Raw genomic sequence first — 16,251 nt, 5'->3', positions numbered from 1 at the left:
GGGAGGAAGGAGGGAAGCAAATCAGACATTGTCGGGAAGCTTATTCATGACGCAAGAAATCCAACCCATCCCTGGTTGTGATCGGAGGGGAGGCTTCTGGGAACATTTGCAAAAGATGCCTTTGAGATTATTTTAGAGACCGTGCTTAAGGGAGTACTTTTTCTGAAAATTGTGATTTGTGACCCACGTAGGGGCATTCAACAGAATTTTTTTTTAAAAGAAAAAGCCTTTCTTTGAAAATAAAATAAAATTGGAGCCTGGACCAAACTTCCCCGAAATTGATGCGTGATATTAAAATCGTGATCAATATTCAATACAGTGAATATATATACAGTGGTCTGCTTAAATCTCTATGGGCTTGTTTGGATTGACTTATAAGTAGCTTTTCAAACGTGATTTACGGAATACGAGTAAGTAGTGAGAGTTTTGTCTCGGCTTACGTGAACTGTAAAAGCCGTTTTGAATGCTAAGCCCTATGTCGGGTCTGTTTATTTAATTCTAAGTAAATCCTCTCTGATAAACTAGTTGTATATTTATGTTGGGTTAATTTGCTTGTTTGCTCACAAATTGGGCTCTCTCTCTCTCTGTTTTTTTTTTTTTAATGCTAGACAGTAGATACAGGTATCCTCTTATTTAATACAACTCCATTCGAGATATTATTAGGCACAGATATTATTTTTTTTTTAATAAGAACTCAAATATTAGTTTGTCCTGTTGAAAAATGCTGACCTATGTCATCAGATCAACTCTCACTGGTAAACTGGGCTTTACTTGATTGCACAAATTCTTATGTTTTACAGTAGAGCCCAGTTTTATATGTATCGTTTTGTTTTAGTTTGAATACAGTTGTTCTGATATCAATATATATGACCATGGCCCCCGAAAAAATTGTATGAAGCAAGAAAACACATACTTACATAAGGGATGAAGTTAGATTTCTTATTAGTGGGAACCGGCAAATCTTATTGGACCACAGGTTTAGAGAGGAGAACTCAATTGAAGCTGAATAAGATGTCTTGTGGTCTTGATGTTTAATTTTTACATCTTTAATCACCCTCCATCTCTTCCTAGGCGGCAGGCACAGATGAAAGTTGATGAAACAAGGGTTAAATTGCTAGAGTCTCTTCTCTTTGTATCACTTACTGTGCCATGAATTCCAGGTTTTAATAATAACAATATAGCAATAAAAAACCTAACATAGGGCTACCGGCTATGGCTGGACGTGGGGGCTTAATTAGGAATGGACAGTGTGATTGGCTTGCAGATTTTGTCAATAATACTGGTATCTATACCGCGGTTACTGCAGAAATGTGGGGTGTTTGGTCGGCTTTTTGGCTTCCGCAACAAACAGGATTCAGAAGAGTTATTATTGAGTCTGATTCCAGTTTTGCTGTGTCTATTCTTTCTGATTTTTTCACTCATAATACTGTAAAGAATAGGTTCATAAAACAGCTTCAGACATAGATCAGTGAGGAGTGGGAGATGCGCATAGAAAGCACTCACGGAGGGCAACTTTTGTGCAGATTGGTTAGCCAAGTGGAACTTATCTAGGGGCTCTGGCTTACAGTGATTGGTGGATCCTCCTATGGGTCTGCACAGTTGGCTGGATGGAGATGTACTTTTGGGGGGGGGGGCTTGGGTGCCCACGTTTTGTTTTGAGGAATACTTTAATTGTTTTGGGTGTTTGGCCCCTCTTGGTACCCAAAAAAAAAAAAAGGGTAGGGCTGTGTTTGGTTGAACGGAGAGAAGAAATGAATCCGATCCAAGGGTGTTTTGGTTTAACGAAAGGAAGGGCGAGAGACTTGTGAAGCGAGGCGGAGGGAGCAGCTGAGATGACCCAGAGGAAGGACACGTGAGAAATTCATCCAAAAACCCTTAAACAAACACTGCCTCAGTCCTCGCTCGAACGAAACACTGCCAGAGGCGTCTAGAATCGCGATTCGGGTTAAAGGAAAACGAAATTGCTTTTGAGTTGGAGCTGGTAAGATCTCGCTGCGCCAATCCAATTTGCGTCGTACTCGCCAACGTTGGACGGCTGTTCCGACCGGCAAGATCTCCTCGCTGTCCAGTTTTGATTGCCAAGCCTCCGTGATCTCCTCGGTATTTCTTCTGTGTCTCACTGATTGAAACCCTAACCGAGTTTTGCCCACGGGATTCTTCATTTTCTTTCGATTTCTCGTTCATATCTTCGCACCCTTCCCTACTTTATATGCGCCTTTCCCACCGTAATTATTGGTCACCTCACTTTCAGATTCCTTCACTCCGTTTTCTTGTGACCCTCTTTTATTATATCTGAACTGTGGTCGAAATCCGGCTTCTTTTTGTCTTCGTTTACTTCTATGAGCTGCTCTGATATCATCATTTATTTCCCTCAATTTCCATCTTCTGGTATTCCAAGATCTTTGATTTGAATCTTTGAGTTTGCTTCTTAAATTCTATTGTTACTGTGGCTCCTTCAATGTCACAAGGTTACGCTATCGAGCTCTACTTCGATCCTGCGCTAGAAAACCAGGTGTTGAAGGCCTGGAATGCGCTGGCTCGGCGACAAATCAGCACCCATCTCATCGAAATCGAGTCTCGCCCGCACATCACTCTCTTTTCCAGCCCTTTTGCTGATTCCGCCAAACTTGAATCAGTTGTCAAGAGTTTCGCCGCCAAGCAGGAACCCTTGCCTCTATCTTTCTCTACAATCGGGTGCCTACCAAACGACAATAATGTACTCTTTCTTTCACCGACCCCTTCAATCTGGCTGCTTCAGTTCCAATCGCAGCTGTGCGATGCAATGAAGAAAGAAGGTTTCGAGATAGGAGAGGATTATCGCCCAGATTCTTGGATTCCTTATTGCGCGGTAGCTCAGGAAGTGCCGAAAATTAGGATGGCCGAGGCGGTTTGTGTCTTGCGGGACTTGAAATTGCCTGTTTCTGGGTATGCCATGGATATTGGGCTGGTGGAGTTATCTCCCACTCGCGAGCTCTTCTCATTTGCGCTTGGTAATTCAGTAGAAACATGAGGTTGTAGATTATTCTAATTTAGTCTTGTATCCTACTTGTGTTAATGGGTTACATCTTGAAATGGAATTTGAATGAAGTCAGTGTTGCAATTATTAAACATTACAAGTGGAGAGTTGCATTCTACAACTTTTATTTTTACTTTTTAGCTTATTGTTTTCATAAAGTTATTACTATGTCATCTTTTCATCTTGATTGTGTTGGAAATCTTAATTCTTCCTATAATGTGTTGGTGTAATGAATGTGAGACTGGCTGCCTCCAACTTGCTGGTCACAATGCATGATAACTGGCAATTAGTTCATACAACTATGCTCCTTTAAGTGATTACGCGACAAAGCAAGTCTACTTGTGTGTTTTTTTTTTCCTCCTTTTTTCGGACATGGTCATTAAGTGACCCAAAAAAAAAAAAACCAGAAACTTGTGCTTCTTCTACATTTTTGCTCTTCTGTCATTCTTATCTGTAATAGGCATTTTTGAAGTTTTGGTTTGTTCTATATTTGGTTACAAACTTCTGAGGATTGGGGAGGGGTGAGAGGCAAAATTTTAAGGAGATTTGCTTTTTATGTTTCTGTTTGGCCCATTTGGCGGGAATACATTTGGTGGCCTTTCCTTGGTTTGTAGCACACAGGCTTTCTCAGGGCCTGATGATCGGGATGTGGATCAAGGTCAGTGTCTCCGTGCTAGCTATGCAGAGTTATTGGATGGTTCATTTCTTTGTTTTCGTTCTGTTATGGTCAGTGAGGATACCTTGTCCTCTGCGTAGATACTCTTCAGGGCAATGATATTTCTTCTATTAGCGAAACCATTGTAGTGGATGTTTGTGAATTATGTCACTGAAGACTGGACCAATGGGAGTGAGGTAGGTGGAGTTACTATACAACATGACAACTGCTGCTATTCTGAATCTGAGTGCTAATTCTTTAAATGTCTTGTTATTGATTTGATTGCTGTTTTAAAATTACCAGACACTAGGAATTGGGGAAACAGAGAAAAGAACATTACAATAAGAGCTTGAGTAATCTCTGACCAAGGCTTCAATTCTGTTTTATTTGGGACCTTCTAAATTCCCTAACCATTCGCAAATGGTAATTTAATCCCTCCAAAAGATTGCTGCGTTTAGGCTGTCTGTTCGTGATCTGCGTAATCTTTGTTTGCTGTGTTGCGCATATGCATTCGTTGAATAGTTGAATTCATTTCTCTCTACTAGCATCGTTCATGAATTATGGTGCTCGTGTTCATCAGAAAACCAGTCGCACCACTCAAAGGAGCTAAACTAGATCCACTAGCGGCCTCACTGCACAGTTGCGGTCGTGCCTATGATTGTGCTTCTGCATTTTGCTCCATTCATATACTAAGCCAAAGGGACGGTAATGCCACGGCAAGGGAAATAGTCAGAATGATGACGATGACAAGAAGCATAGAATCAGATTTTTGGGGTTATTCAAACTTGCATCTAAGTTTTAAATATTATTAATTTTGCCTTATAAATATTGAATTTATCACTATGCATATTATATGAAATGCAAACAAATAAGCAGGTGGTCGATTTTCATATGATGATCCGTACACGCATGAATTGAATATAACGATGAATTTGAATGTTATTCACCAGCAAAATGAAAAATGAGATTGCATCCGATTCTGTGCTCGGCTTGAGCTTTCGCGATAGATAACGGGCTATATATATGGGCTTGCAGGCGTTATTACATGCAACGACATGACATGGGAATTTAGAAACAGCTACAGAGCTCAAATAACGATACGAGGATCTAAATTATTATTAAGAAAATGGGGTACAAATTTGATGGAATATATAAATCTATGCATGTGTAATTTTAAGAGTTAGAAGAAGGGTGTCTCTGGAGAAGAAGAGCAAGCAAAAGCTCGCTCCAGAAATCGACAGGACCAGGCATGCACCAATGTGTACAGTCATTATAACCCTTCATCCATTTGTTGCCCCAGTGCTCCCCGGGATGCCCATCTGGCCTCATCATCATCGCCCTCGTCACATCCACAACCTCGTACCTCCCGTCTCCTTGTCTTGTTCCTCTGTCAAACTCCTCCATCTGCACATCCCTAAGCTTCAGCTCGAACCGCGTCCAATCAACCTCCGATTCACCCATTGGGCTTGTCCTGTTGCAGTGGCCCCCGTTGTTCCAAACCCCGTTCTCAAAGTGAGCCGGCGCGAATGTTCTGGCAAATATCAATGTCTTGTTGCAGTCCTTGCAGTTGTTGATGAAGTTGAAGGTTGCTCGAAAGGCCATTCGTAAGGCGAAGTCGATGTCGTAGTCTGTGACATTTGGTTGCCTGCAGAAAACGCAGCCTACGACTTTGTCGGCTTCATGCAGGTACATTGCTCTGAAGAACCAGTGGCCTGCTGATATTATCGCGTAGTCCAAGTCTGGAACAACGTTGGCCCAATCTGGGTCAACCTTGTCTATGTGCATGTCGAATATGTTTGTCCCTGTTCCGTTCACCATTCTTTCCTCTCCCACTATTAGGAATCTGCTCCATAGGCTCATCACCGTGAAGTCGCTCTTCGGAAAATGCCATTTCCGGAACCTATCTTCTGAGTCCTTGTAAATCTCCTCCGGAGTTTCCTCCTGCAGTTATTTTTTTTATCAAGGTTAATGTAATTAATGATTTGATGTCGAGTTTGTAAGTAGTTAAGCCCTAGTGAATAGTTTTTAATACCGCTTGACTTGCCCAATAATGAATATTAAATGTGGGATTTCATCAGGCTAGGTGTCTCGCGGATATTTGTCTGCATTTATTTTCAAATCTGTGATTACATGTGCCAACGTAGCCCTCTGCGGAACACGCGATTGATAATTCCAATCTCCAGGTCTGGCGATTAGATTAGAGTTTTCCGAAGTCTAAAACCAATAAAAGGGAATTTGCTCAAAATCTGATTATGAAAAAAAAAAAAACCCCAAGATTGGCCGACTATTCCAATCTGTTCGGTTCCGTTTCATTCCTTGAACATTACGCAAATTAATCAACGACGAGCAAAATTCCAAATGGATGTGCCAGCTGGTTGAGTTCTTTCCATATCAATCATGGAATAAGCATGCACACGGGAATCACATTCAAGCCGGAACCTTTTTTTCAACCCAAAAAAAAAAAAATCCTCTCTCTCTTTCAAGTTTCAACTTTTCCGCCACATATTTCGGTTGCGAGAATCAAATTCCCTCGGAGAACAAGGAAGGAATTCCGAATTCATCTCAACGCGTGAAAATAAAGTATGGACTGGACATATGACTTTTTCAGCGTAAGAATAGGAGAATTTAGTTGGGGCAGTGATTGGACTGACCTGTGAGAGGAGACAAACGAGGGAATCCATGTGGTTCCTTGCCACAGAGTCACCTATGAATGCCAACTTCTTCCCTCGAACGATGTGGAGGAAGGTTTTGGGGTTGAAACTCTGCAAGTCACACTCATCAGGCTTCCATTTCCAGTTCAGAAAATCACGATCCTCTCTGCCCTGCTTGAAACAGTTCTTGGAATCGGGAATTGTGGTGCAACTCCAGTTGGTGTAATACGATGACTCTCTGGGAGCTCGAACCCACTTTCCCTTAAACAAGTCACAGGTTTTCTGCTCTGCAAAAAACAGGGAAAGGAACCAAATTGATCAACGTCAATTGAGAAAACGAAAATGATGAAGGAGCATGAGAATGTGAGGGCTGGTTTGGAAGTTACGCTTGTGTGGTTTGGGTGAAGCGAGTTGAGTTGAGGCACGTTGATGTTGCTTGTGAGGTTGGTGCAAGGGTTGGTCAGGGACGAGAGAGAGGGGATTGGGGGAGTAGAGAAGGAAGAAGCTGAAAATGAAGGCGACGAAGAAACAAGTGAGAAGGAAAGGAACGGCACTGCCTATGTTGAAGCATCGTTCTCTTTTGGTGTTGCTCAGAAATCTGTCCAGAAATATCGCACCTGAAGATTTCATGGCATTCGTGACAGACACGGAGGCAGAAGAAGAAGAAGAAGAATGGCTGGGAAGGAGGGAGGGGAGAATTGAGAGCGTTCTGTTTTGTGAAACCGCCGTATTAATTATAGAGAGAACAAAGCGAGAATTTGACTTTTTAATTAACTAACTAATAATTAGTAAATTACCAGCTATTATACCTTTTGCTGTAATTGGAGGGACTGGATTTATACAGAATAATTATAATATAAGTGTGAACTGCGAGGAAGGCTAAAGGACAGAGTGGATTATGCATGTTGATAGTCTAATTTTTGAGAATGTAATAGAATAGAATTATAGTAGTATTTGAAAGAAATTAAATTCATTTGACGGATATAGAAGAGAAGGCCTCAATTATCGGCGCAATCTAAACTTCTAAACCATATTTCAGCTTTGAAGCAGCATTCACATTATGCTCAGCTCTCATGGAAATGGAAAAGTCTCAATAAAACGCGTTCAGCTTAGCTTATAACCAATTAAAAAGTTTACACGTGGCTTAATTTATTCAAGAAAAATACGAGTCATTTTTTGTAACTATAATAAAAGGTAATTATATTATGCAAATTATAAACAGTCAGCCATTAAAATGTTCGTTAATTGCCACAGCAAACAAATAAAAAAAAAGTAAAAAAGTTAGTTTTTTAAAAGCGGTTTTTATAAAAATAAACAAGTCAAACGGTCTTTTAGCATGAGGATCACATCTGTCTGGAGTCTGGAGTCCTCAATTTGTTTTTGTCATGTTAGTTTCAGGTCATGCACACCCGAATTTCTTATACAGGAATTATTTTCTTTTTAAAAAAAAATGGACCTGATATTTTTAAACTTCAAGGATAGGGAATCAAACATCATCCCTGCATGTTGAAACAGTTCGTGCAGGCCACGCAAAGTGCATTCTCGTCCTGACTTTCCACCTTTATTTTTCGCGCGCGCGCGCGTGTTTGTTCTTTTTAATTTAATTTAATTCAGCAACAAAGTGCGACAAAAATAACACATCGAACTTGAAAGAAAACATGAGAGCGAAGTAAACCGGACATGAAGAGGTATAGACGCGTATTTCGGGCCCCCCCGGTTATTGTGGGCCTACGAGATTGACAGGGTGAATCCAGATAATCTCGGCCAGTAGCATTCAGATGTCATCTTTCTCATTACTTTGTTTTGGGAGAATCGAGGATGGCATTTCCGCCTCAATTCGCAAAGAAAGCCGAATTGCGCCTCAAGGAGCGTGGTAAATAATTCTTCCCCTGTTCCCACAACTACCTCCTCAGTCTTATGAAGCACTGTTCCCACTTTTATGTAAATGGCTTATGTACAGAGTAGACATTGCAAATGCAAATATTATTTTATTAAATTCTCGAACGGATTGGACTCATCGATCCAATTATGGCTGTAATTCGAGTTTTTTACGAGGAAGATAAGGGGAGAGAGGAGGAAGCAAAAGATACAAAGTAACACATGGACCATGGTGGCTAAACCTGTGCATTATCAATACCCCAGAATGTGATAAAGTGACAAAATTCGGCAGTCAAGACTACAGCAATAACTATATATGAAACAAGAAGTTGAAAAAAATAATTGAAAGAAGGCCCAAACTGGCCCCAAGCCTAAGCCAGTTCATACATCCAATCCTCTCCATCCAAATGCTCGGAGAACGGATTGGAGTCCGGTACTTTTGCAGTGCGGTCATACACTCAATGCCAACTTCTCTGAATCTGAATCTAGGCGGCATTATCACATCTGCTGTTTAAGTTAGATATCTACACAGGAAAAACTTCATCTGCAAGAAGCATATCACAATTCCATGCACAGTCATTCAAAACAGCTGCATCAGAGGCCCAGATCCCTGTCTGTCAGAAATGATAAGGCACAGCTGCAGTCTCATTCGAGGCTGGCTTGACACTTGTATCGTCTTCAATATTTCTGACCTAATGAACAAAAGCTGCATGATGCCATAACAGTTCAAATTAGACCATATCTCAAGCATTAACAGTAAAAAGAAAAGCCAGGTAGAGGCACTTTTTAATTTCAGAAATCAGAATATATGAACCACAGAGACAGATATTTCAACCGACAATTCAGATTGCAGAGTAGACAATGTCAAGGGATGCTCCTAACATACATATGAAAATGGCCATTGGAAGGCTAGAACATAAGCCAAACCAATAAAGCAACAAGAAAACTTTGCATCGAACTTAGCAGTTCGCATAAGATAATCACTCAATAATGTTTATTACCTCGAATATTTAGAAAAACCACCCAAAAAAAAATTTCGCAAAACCCCAAGAAACAATGAAATACCATGAGTTCATAAACAATAGAAGGATTAAGAGAGCTTACAAGGGGGCTCACAACCTCCTGAAAATTTGCCTCAAACAATTGTGATCCTATTGCCAAGAGGGTTGTTTATAGCTGTTGTATCTATCAGCTCCATCCCAACCACCGTCAGGTTCCTTTCTCTTCAAAACACCTCCTGCCACCTGAAACATCTTCATCTGTTCCTCCATCAAAGCTTGGGAACTTGAGACAGGAGGTTGCCTCAACCCTGAAGGCACTCTATCATCTCTCCGTTCTGTATCCGCACCACCAGGGCCTGAATTAAGATCCAGACTGTGACCTCCCCATTTTCTACTCTCAGGCATCACATTACTTGTACCACCTGGAAGACTCATAACATAAGGACGGGGAAAATTGGATGAGACAACACCACCAGGCCCAACTAGCTGTGACGGCATGGCAGGAAAGCAAAGTCCACCTGCCGTTGAGGAATCCATGAAGGGTGTTGAACAGCCAGAAAAGGAAGTTGAAGACAAAGGAAAATTTGTTTCAAAAGGAAATCCTGGGTACTGAAATGGTGTACTGGGAGGATAAGCAACAGCTGGAGATGATGGAAGAACTGCCCCCCTATAGATTTCAGGACCGAAAGAAGTGCTACCTGGAGGACCCAAGATTCGCTGTGCTCCAGTACCAGCAACAAAGCTCTGCTCTCCTCTACCAGGCAGAAGTGGTGGGACATTGATTGCAGGATAGGACGTGCCTGAAGGAAACCATGATGAATAATTCCCAAAATCAGCATGATTTGTTCTAACACCATGAACAGTCGAAGGCATTGGTAGGGTACTTTTTATCTGCTGGCTACGTGCTGGGGCTTCAGTGCCAACTTCATCAAGGCCTGGCCCATTATTTAGATCAAAGTCTCTTGATACATTTCCACCGCTGGATAAACCACCAGATAACGAAGGTTTAGTTGGTAAAGAAGGAATATCCAGTTTGCTCACAGAAAAACAACCAGCATCAGGAGTCTCATCAACTCTATTTAAATCAAGATCAAGACCTCCAGTCCCACGGTCACGAGGCAAGGATTCTAAACAAGTCTCTGAAGAGCCATGGGAAGCAACATCCTCAAAACTTCTTTGATCAGGCACATTCAAATCAAAATCTAAAGGAGCACGACCTTGCTTGGTAGCACTATTATCACTAGTATTTAATGGCTGCTCTGTGTTTTTCCTGGGCTCTGCCGGTCGGAATGCACTGGTAGCAGCTGACCCTTTCCACCTAAGTTCCCCCTTACTCCGCAATGGGTTCTCAGGTGGAATAACAGGCCCCTTGGCAGCAGAAGCCACAGTAATCGAAGCATGGAAACCCCCAGACATCGAAGAAGAAACAGGAAAAGGCAATGGGCATGGAACATGGACTGCAGATGATGTGATGGGTTCTTCCTGTCTCACAACATCCCCTTGATTCACGTCATCAACAGGAAATCCCTCATTTAAATCAAAGTCTAGCTTCACTGCTACATCCGGCTCTCTGGCAGCAGGTGAATCACTAACACCAGAGGCATGTTGTTCAGCCGCACCATCAGACATAACTCTGTCCAAATTAAAACCAGAAGGCTTTTTTAGCACTTCATTCTCTTGTACAGAACGTTTTGGAGACTCAGACTGTACTGATGAATCAGTGCCGAAACCAAGAACTTCTTTTCTATCCAAATTATCTGCAGTACATTGGTTGTCGAAAGCAGGCCCTGATGAGTCCAGATCCCTTTGTCTCTCCTTACTATGTTCCATCTCACATGGTTTCACGTCAGCCGCACTCACAACATTAGATTCCATCAAAGGATAACTAGGAGCAGAAGGTGGTACCACAACATTCTCATTTCTGCCCTCAATAAACTCGTGCTGTTTTTCCGCCAGAGGAGTGGGCTTTTGCATTGAGATGATACTACCTGCCACTTTTTCCCCACTAATCTGGTTCTCATTAACCAAACCTGTAGATGATTCAGGTGATTTTTCACACACTTCCTTCTCTATTTCTAGACTTGCAGAAGGCCCTTCAGAAACTGATGCTTCATTCTCCATCTTCCTCTCATTAACATGATCAACCTTCCGGTCTTCATCAATAGAACTCCTTGTTTTTATTTTAGAGTCTGAATTATTGCTGCTCTTAGCCCAATGAGTTCCATTTTCCTCTCCTCATGAAGCAAACTAGCTCCCTCGGGCCCTGCAACATTCTCCTTTTTAGCAGGCAATACTGCTTCAGATGCTTCCTCTTTGGTTTCAGGCCCTAAGAATGGACCTTCCACATTACGCGACAACTCTGCAGGGGACAAATTCGTTTGACTTTTACCATCACCAGTTTTCTCTTTGCAAGCAGATTGTGTAGTTTCGCCATCTTCAGACAGATCACATGATCTTGATCCTACAGTGTGCCTTGCATCATTCTTGAGCTGCAATGGATCAACGGTGTTTACATGATCTTCGGTAGCCTTCAAATGTTCAGGAGTGCAACCAACTGCTTCACCTGAATGTTGCAACTTATTATCGTTGCCTGAGCATGATTCATCTACTGCAGGAGACTTCCTCCCCGGAGAAACTGCCGGCGTCACATTTTCTGACCGAGATATTTCTCCAGCAGCTACAGTGGCAAGTAGGTTCATGCCAGCATCATCTACAGGGGACACAGAGGGACTTGCTTCAGAGAATTTCACACAACTTTCAATTAATGCATTTATGGAGCTCAAGGATGCATCATAAGTCTGCCCTGATCTGGAAAGAAATCCGGATGAACTAGTTGGCTTTGATGTTTCCGTGAGTTTATCACCATCTTCACTGGCCCTGCATTCTTCACCAGTAGGTGAGCCATTACCTTCCTCATAGTCAGTCACAGCATCGTTAGCATCACAAACATCAGCGGCCATATTTGTGACATTATTATTCTGAGAACCATCAGTTTTGGATTTCACTCTTCTATCCACATTCTCATGCTTATCTCCAGGAGGTGATGATTTGCCAGACATAATTGCAGGATCTTCACATCCCCCACCAGCTCCCCTGGCAGGACTTCGGCCAGTGTTTGGCAACCTAACGATCAGTCTCTGATTACTTCCATGATCAGGAAGAGGCACGTCAGGTGATTTTTCACGGGCGGGTTGATTCGGTGAAACCTTCTCTGAGGCCGAGTTTCTACTCAAGCTTTTTCCAGGATGGGGCTCCTTCTGGACTGCAGTTAAAGCAGAACCATGCAGACCATTGCTTGATTTCCGGGGGCGAGAGGCACTGCCAGGAATTTTGCTCACACTCATTGACACAGCAGTGGAGCTCCTTGCATCTTCCCTACAAGAACCGATAGTTTTTGCTTGTTCACTAGAACAAGATAAGCTGTTGTTTTGAGACTGACTAGAACTGCTGCTCCTTTCCTCCTTGATAGGTGTCAAGGGTAAATCTGATGTTCCAGCTCCAGGTTTAACGTTTTGCTCCTTCAAATTACAGGCTACTGAGGCGGTAGTAGCTTTAGAAGTGGCAGATGGCGAGAGCTTGGACAGTGATTCACCTGAGCTAATCTTAGCCTGGGAGTTTTTGGATGCAGATAGCAGCATACCAGAGCTCTTTGCAGCTACCTCAGCAGATCCACCTGTTTTCCTACTTCCAACATGAGACACCTCAGAAGATGCAGGCTTTGCTGGCCAAGAGACACCCCGGCTAGATCCAGATTTGAGTCACTAATATTCATTTCAGCCTCAACACGTTTCTTCCAAGTGTCAACTAAGCTCCTAGCTTTCTTTGAATTTCAGAATTCTTGTGAGTACGCAAATGATTCACAGACTTTCCAACATTACATGTCTTTAAAGCATGAAGGTTCACTGGAAGCTTATCCAACGCACGAAGTAGAGCTAACAGCAATTCTTCAACAGACTTGTCGCTTTCTTTGGGCGTATTACCATCACCAATTTTCCCCTTATGAACCTCCTGCAGCCATTCATCCAATACAGGCAGACCCCTGAGTTGTACAAACCATCCAAGACAGTCAAACCGATCTGTGACTGCTATTACATCAGCAAGCATTATTCGCCCAGCCAAATCTATTTTTTTATCAGCACTGTCGGGTTGCATGAGCTGTACCAGTCTTTCAACTCCCTCAAAGTCCACAAGACCACCGTTGTCAGTAATTTTAGCAATCTCAGATTTTAGCATATTTTCTGGCCTATGTTGACCAGTATCACCATCCTCTGTTTTGATTAATCGTTCTCTTTTTGATGAATCAGATCCCTGATCACCCCGTTCTCTCTTCTTTCCTTTACCCTGTGAACCAAAGGACGAACTATTTTGAACACTATCAGAACCAGATTTCAGTGGAGGTGTTGATGTTGGACCATTCAAGGGTTTTGGAGAACGGCCTCCTGACTGCACTGCCCCATGCATTTCTAGTCTTGTCTTATCTAATAGCTGGTCAACTTCTTCTTGTCGTTCCTGCATCCATTTAAAGTTCACAAGCTTATCAATGAAGCTATTATACACAAAATTATGATATGGAGAAATATCAGAAGACTTACATTAATGTAGTTTTTATCAGTTAGCCACCATAAACGCTCACTCTTAATGTCATACACTCGTCTACAGACAAATGCGGATATCCCTGAAGGAAGTTCAACACCTTTACGAAGGAATGCAACTTTACACGGATGGAGTAATGATGCAGCAGGTGTTTCATCCTTGTGAAAGGAGTAAAAGACCTCGTTTGGCGCAGCTTCCAACTGGACCCCTTTTGCAAGCTTCAGATCAGCAGGTCGGTAAAGCCAATTCACTTCTAAACTCGGACTTTCTTCTTTCTTCAATGTTAATTTGCGAATTATTCCTATAAAAGGTGGGGAATCTTGGGGTGGCTTGAAAAGTGCACAATCACCAACACGGATCTCACGTCCATCCTGTAACATGAAAATCACATAAATCTTTAAAACTTTGCAAAAAATAAAAAATGGAAACAAACAATATTTTGAATATGAATAAAAGGCTCGAAAATATGTTCTCCCTAGTTTATTGAAATCCATTTTTTGTAACATTCTTCTTAAAACCAGACTATTTTTTCGTGAACAGCCTTTTCAAAACCAGAATTACATTTTTTTGTTGGGGGAAGGGGGGCTGTATTTGTCCTCTGCAAAATCTCAATTAAATATTTAAAAAAAAAAAGGAACAGAAAACTAAAGAATTAAAGGCATACATAATAAATTATCCCGAGCAAAATAAGAGTTCCATGAACAACTGTATGAATTAAATGGGAAAATCCCGTTAAGCATTAAGCAATAAACACGACTTTCCAACTCCATTGCCCAACCATCCTACTCCTCTCCTTAAGTCGCAATAATAATGCCATGCCCAGAAATTACCCCAAAGCCTATTTCTCCCAAAACAAAATTTGAAGTAACGCCATTGATTCACTGAACGATTTAGCAAACAAATGACCAGCGCATACCAAAATTAGAAAGGAGTTGTGAGCCCTGAACAAATTAAATCATCGTTAAAAACTGCTATGCCTTAACGGGCAACAACATTTATAATGTGAAAAAAAGAAATGCAATTACACTCATACAAGATGGATTGTCAATTGAAAAAACGTTAAAACATGAGTTCGTCACAAAACAAATAGACAATAAAGTGAGGGAGAAATGTATATTGTCGAGGCTCGAATTAAAACGGTAAAGTCTATCCGTTCAAGGCCAAAAAAATGCCGGTAAGAAAAGTCTCGTCTCGTTTAGCTTAGCATAAAGAACATATTTCCCCCAGTCAAAGGTATGCCCATGAAATGAATAAACCCAGAATTGATTAAGATAAGAACCTTTAACAGGATTCTTCTTTAAAACAAAAAAGGTGAAATTGGAAGTACGAACATTAGGAAGATTTGACAATCGAAAATTTTAGGAAATTTAATGATAATTCATACCCTAAGAGATAAGACTAAAACATCAAGAATTGACCCAAGCAAACACACGGAGATAATATCGTGAGGATAAAAATCGTTCAGGGAAACATTAGGGGAATAAAGCTGAAGCTCCCATAGGGATAACAGGAACGGGATAGATTAACAATCCCCAAAAACGTAACAAGGGGAACGCTATTATACTTTGCATATGAATTCGGATGATGAAGAATCGGCAGCGGGAGCTACAGTCGTCGCGGTGACAGGTGACAGGGACTGGCCACATGTGCCGCCTCTGTTTCCACTCCTCACCTCCCAACACATGCATAACCCTCCATGTCCCTTGAATACTGAATCGATCCCAACTTCATCCTTGAAAAGAAACATCAATTCAAATCGAATTCCACCTTCTTGACCCGATTAGAAACCCTAGATTCGTAGAATAGGGGCTACAAGAAAACCCTAGATCGGATGTAGATCTTCAATTGGGTAGAGCAAAACCAAAGTCCACGATCGAGGAAGCTGCACCCGTATAGCGGGAAGTAGGGCTTAGGTGGCCACCGTTAGCAGCGAGGTGCCAAAGAGAAAAAGGGAGGATTTCGTCTCATTGAGATCGATAAAAAGTAACTGATAGTAGCGAAATCCAGAGATTTTGTGCGAACAAGTCGCGATGGGGGAAGGACGAAAGAGGTTGAGAGGTCGATGCGCTCCGCGAATCGGCGAATTAGAGAGAAAAAATGGTTTTGGGGCCAAGAAATTTGCCAGTTCTACCAAGGTAATGCGTGATGCGGACAATGCCCACGGCGTCGTTTTTATCACCACCTATACGACATCGTTTGCATCTTCCCTAATCTCAAACGGTTAACCCAAACGCCCTGTAATAGCCTCCGTTTAATCTCAAAAACATTGCCAACCCGGAAGAACAGGCAATTTGTGTTATTCAAACAAAATCCCTTTTTTTTTTTTTCCAAACAGAAAAATTTGAGTCTGCTCGTGTAGAATATTAGTAGGAAATATTTTCGCGGGGGGAATGAAAATGGAAGACATGTCTTGGTCAAAAATAGAGAAAAAGAAAATGGAAGACGTAGGAGCACGTT

General features: G+C 41.8%; 2 protein-coding genes and 1 pseudogene across 2 annotated transcripts; 1 reads left to right on the top strand and 2 right to left on the bottom strand.

Moving 5' to 3' along the window:
* Positions 1–1,714: 1,714 nt before the first annotated feature.
* On the top strand, positions 1,715–3,148 carry LOC114741925 (uncharacterized). The gene has a single exon (XM_028930174.1). The coding sequence runs from the start codon at positions 2,459–2,461 to the stop codon at positions 3,008–3,010; it is 552 nt and encodes a 183-aa protein (XP_028786007.1). The 5' UTR covers positions 1,715–2,458; the 3' UTR covers positions 3,011–3,148.
* Positions 3,149–4,626: 1,478 nt separating this feature from the next.
* On the bottom strand, positions 4,627–7,112 carry LOC114741930 (protein ALTERED XYLOGLUCAN 4-like). The gene is made up of 4 exons (XM_028930179.1): positions 6,709–7,112; positions 6,323–6,609; positions 4,814–5,612; positions 4,627–4,760 (listed from the first exon to the last, which is right to left on the bottom strand). Exons 1-3 carry the CDS (start codon positions 6,950–6,952, stop codon positions 4,845–4,847), a joined length of 1,299 nt encoding a protein of 432 aa, XP_028786012.1. The 5' UTR covers positions 6,953–7,112; the 3' UTR covers positions 4,627–4,760; positions 4,814–4,844.
* Positions 7,113–8,409: 1,297 nt separating this feature from the next.
* LOC114741926 (uncharacterized) lies at positions 8,410–15,902 on the bottom strand (annotated as a pseudogene).
* Between the last annotated feature and the right edge of the window lie 349 nt (positions 15,903–16,251).

This window comes from Neltuma alba, unplaced genomic scaffold, assembly GCF_004799145.2.
Source record: "Neltuma alba isolate B1F8T4 unplaced genomic scaffold, ASM479914v2 tig00003571_pilon, whole genome shotgun sequence".
In the NCBI taxonomy this organism is placed as follows: Eukaryota; Viridiplantae; Streptophyta; class Magnoliopsida; order Fabales; family Fabaceae; genus Neltuma; species Neltuma alba.
This window is presented reverse-complemented; position numbering and strand designations above follow the sequence as displayed.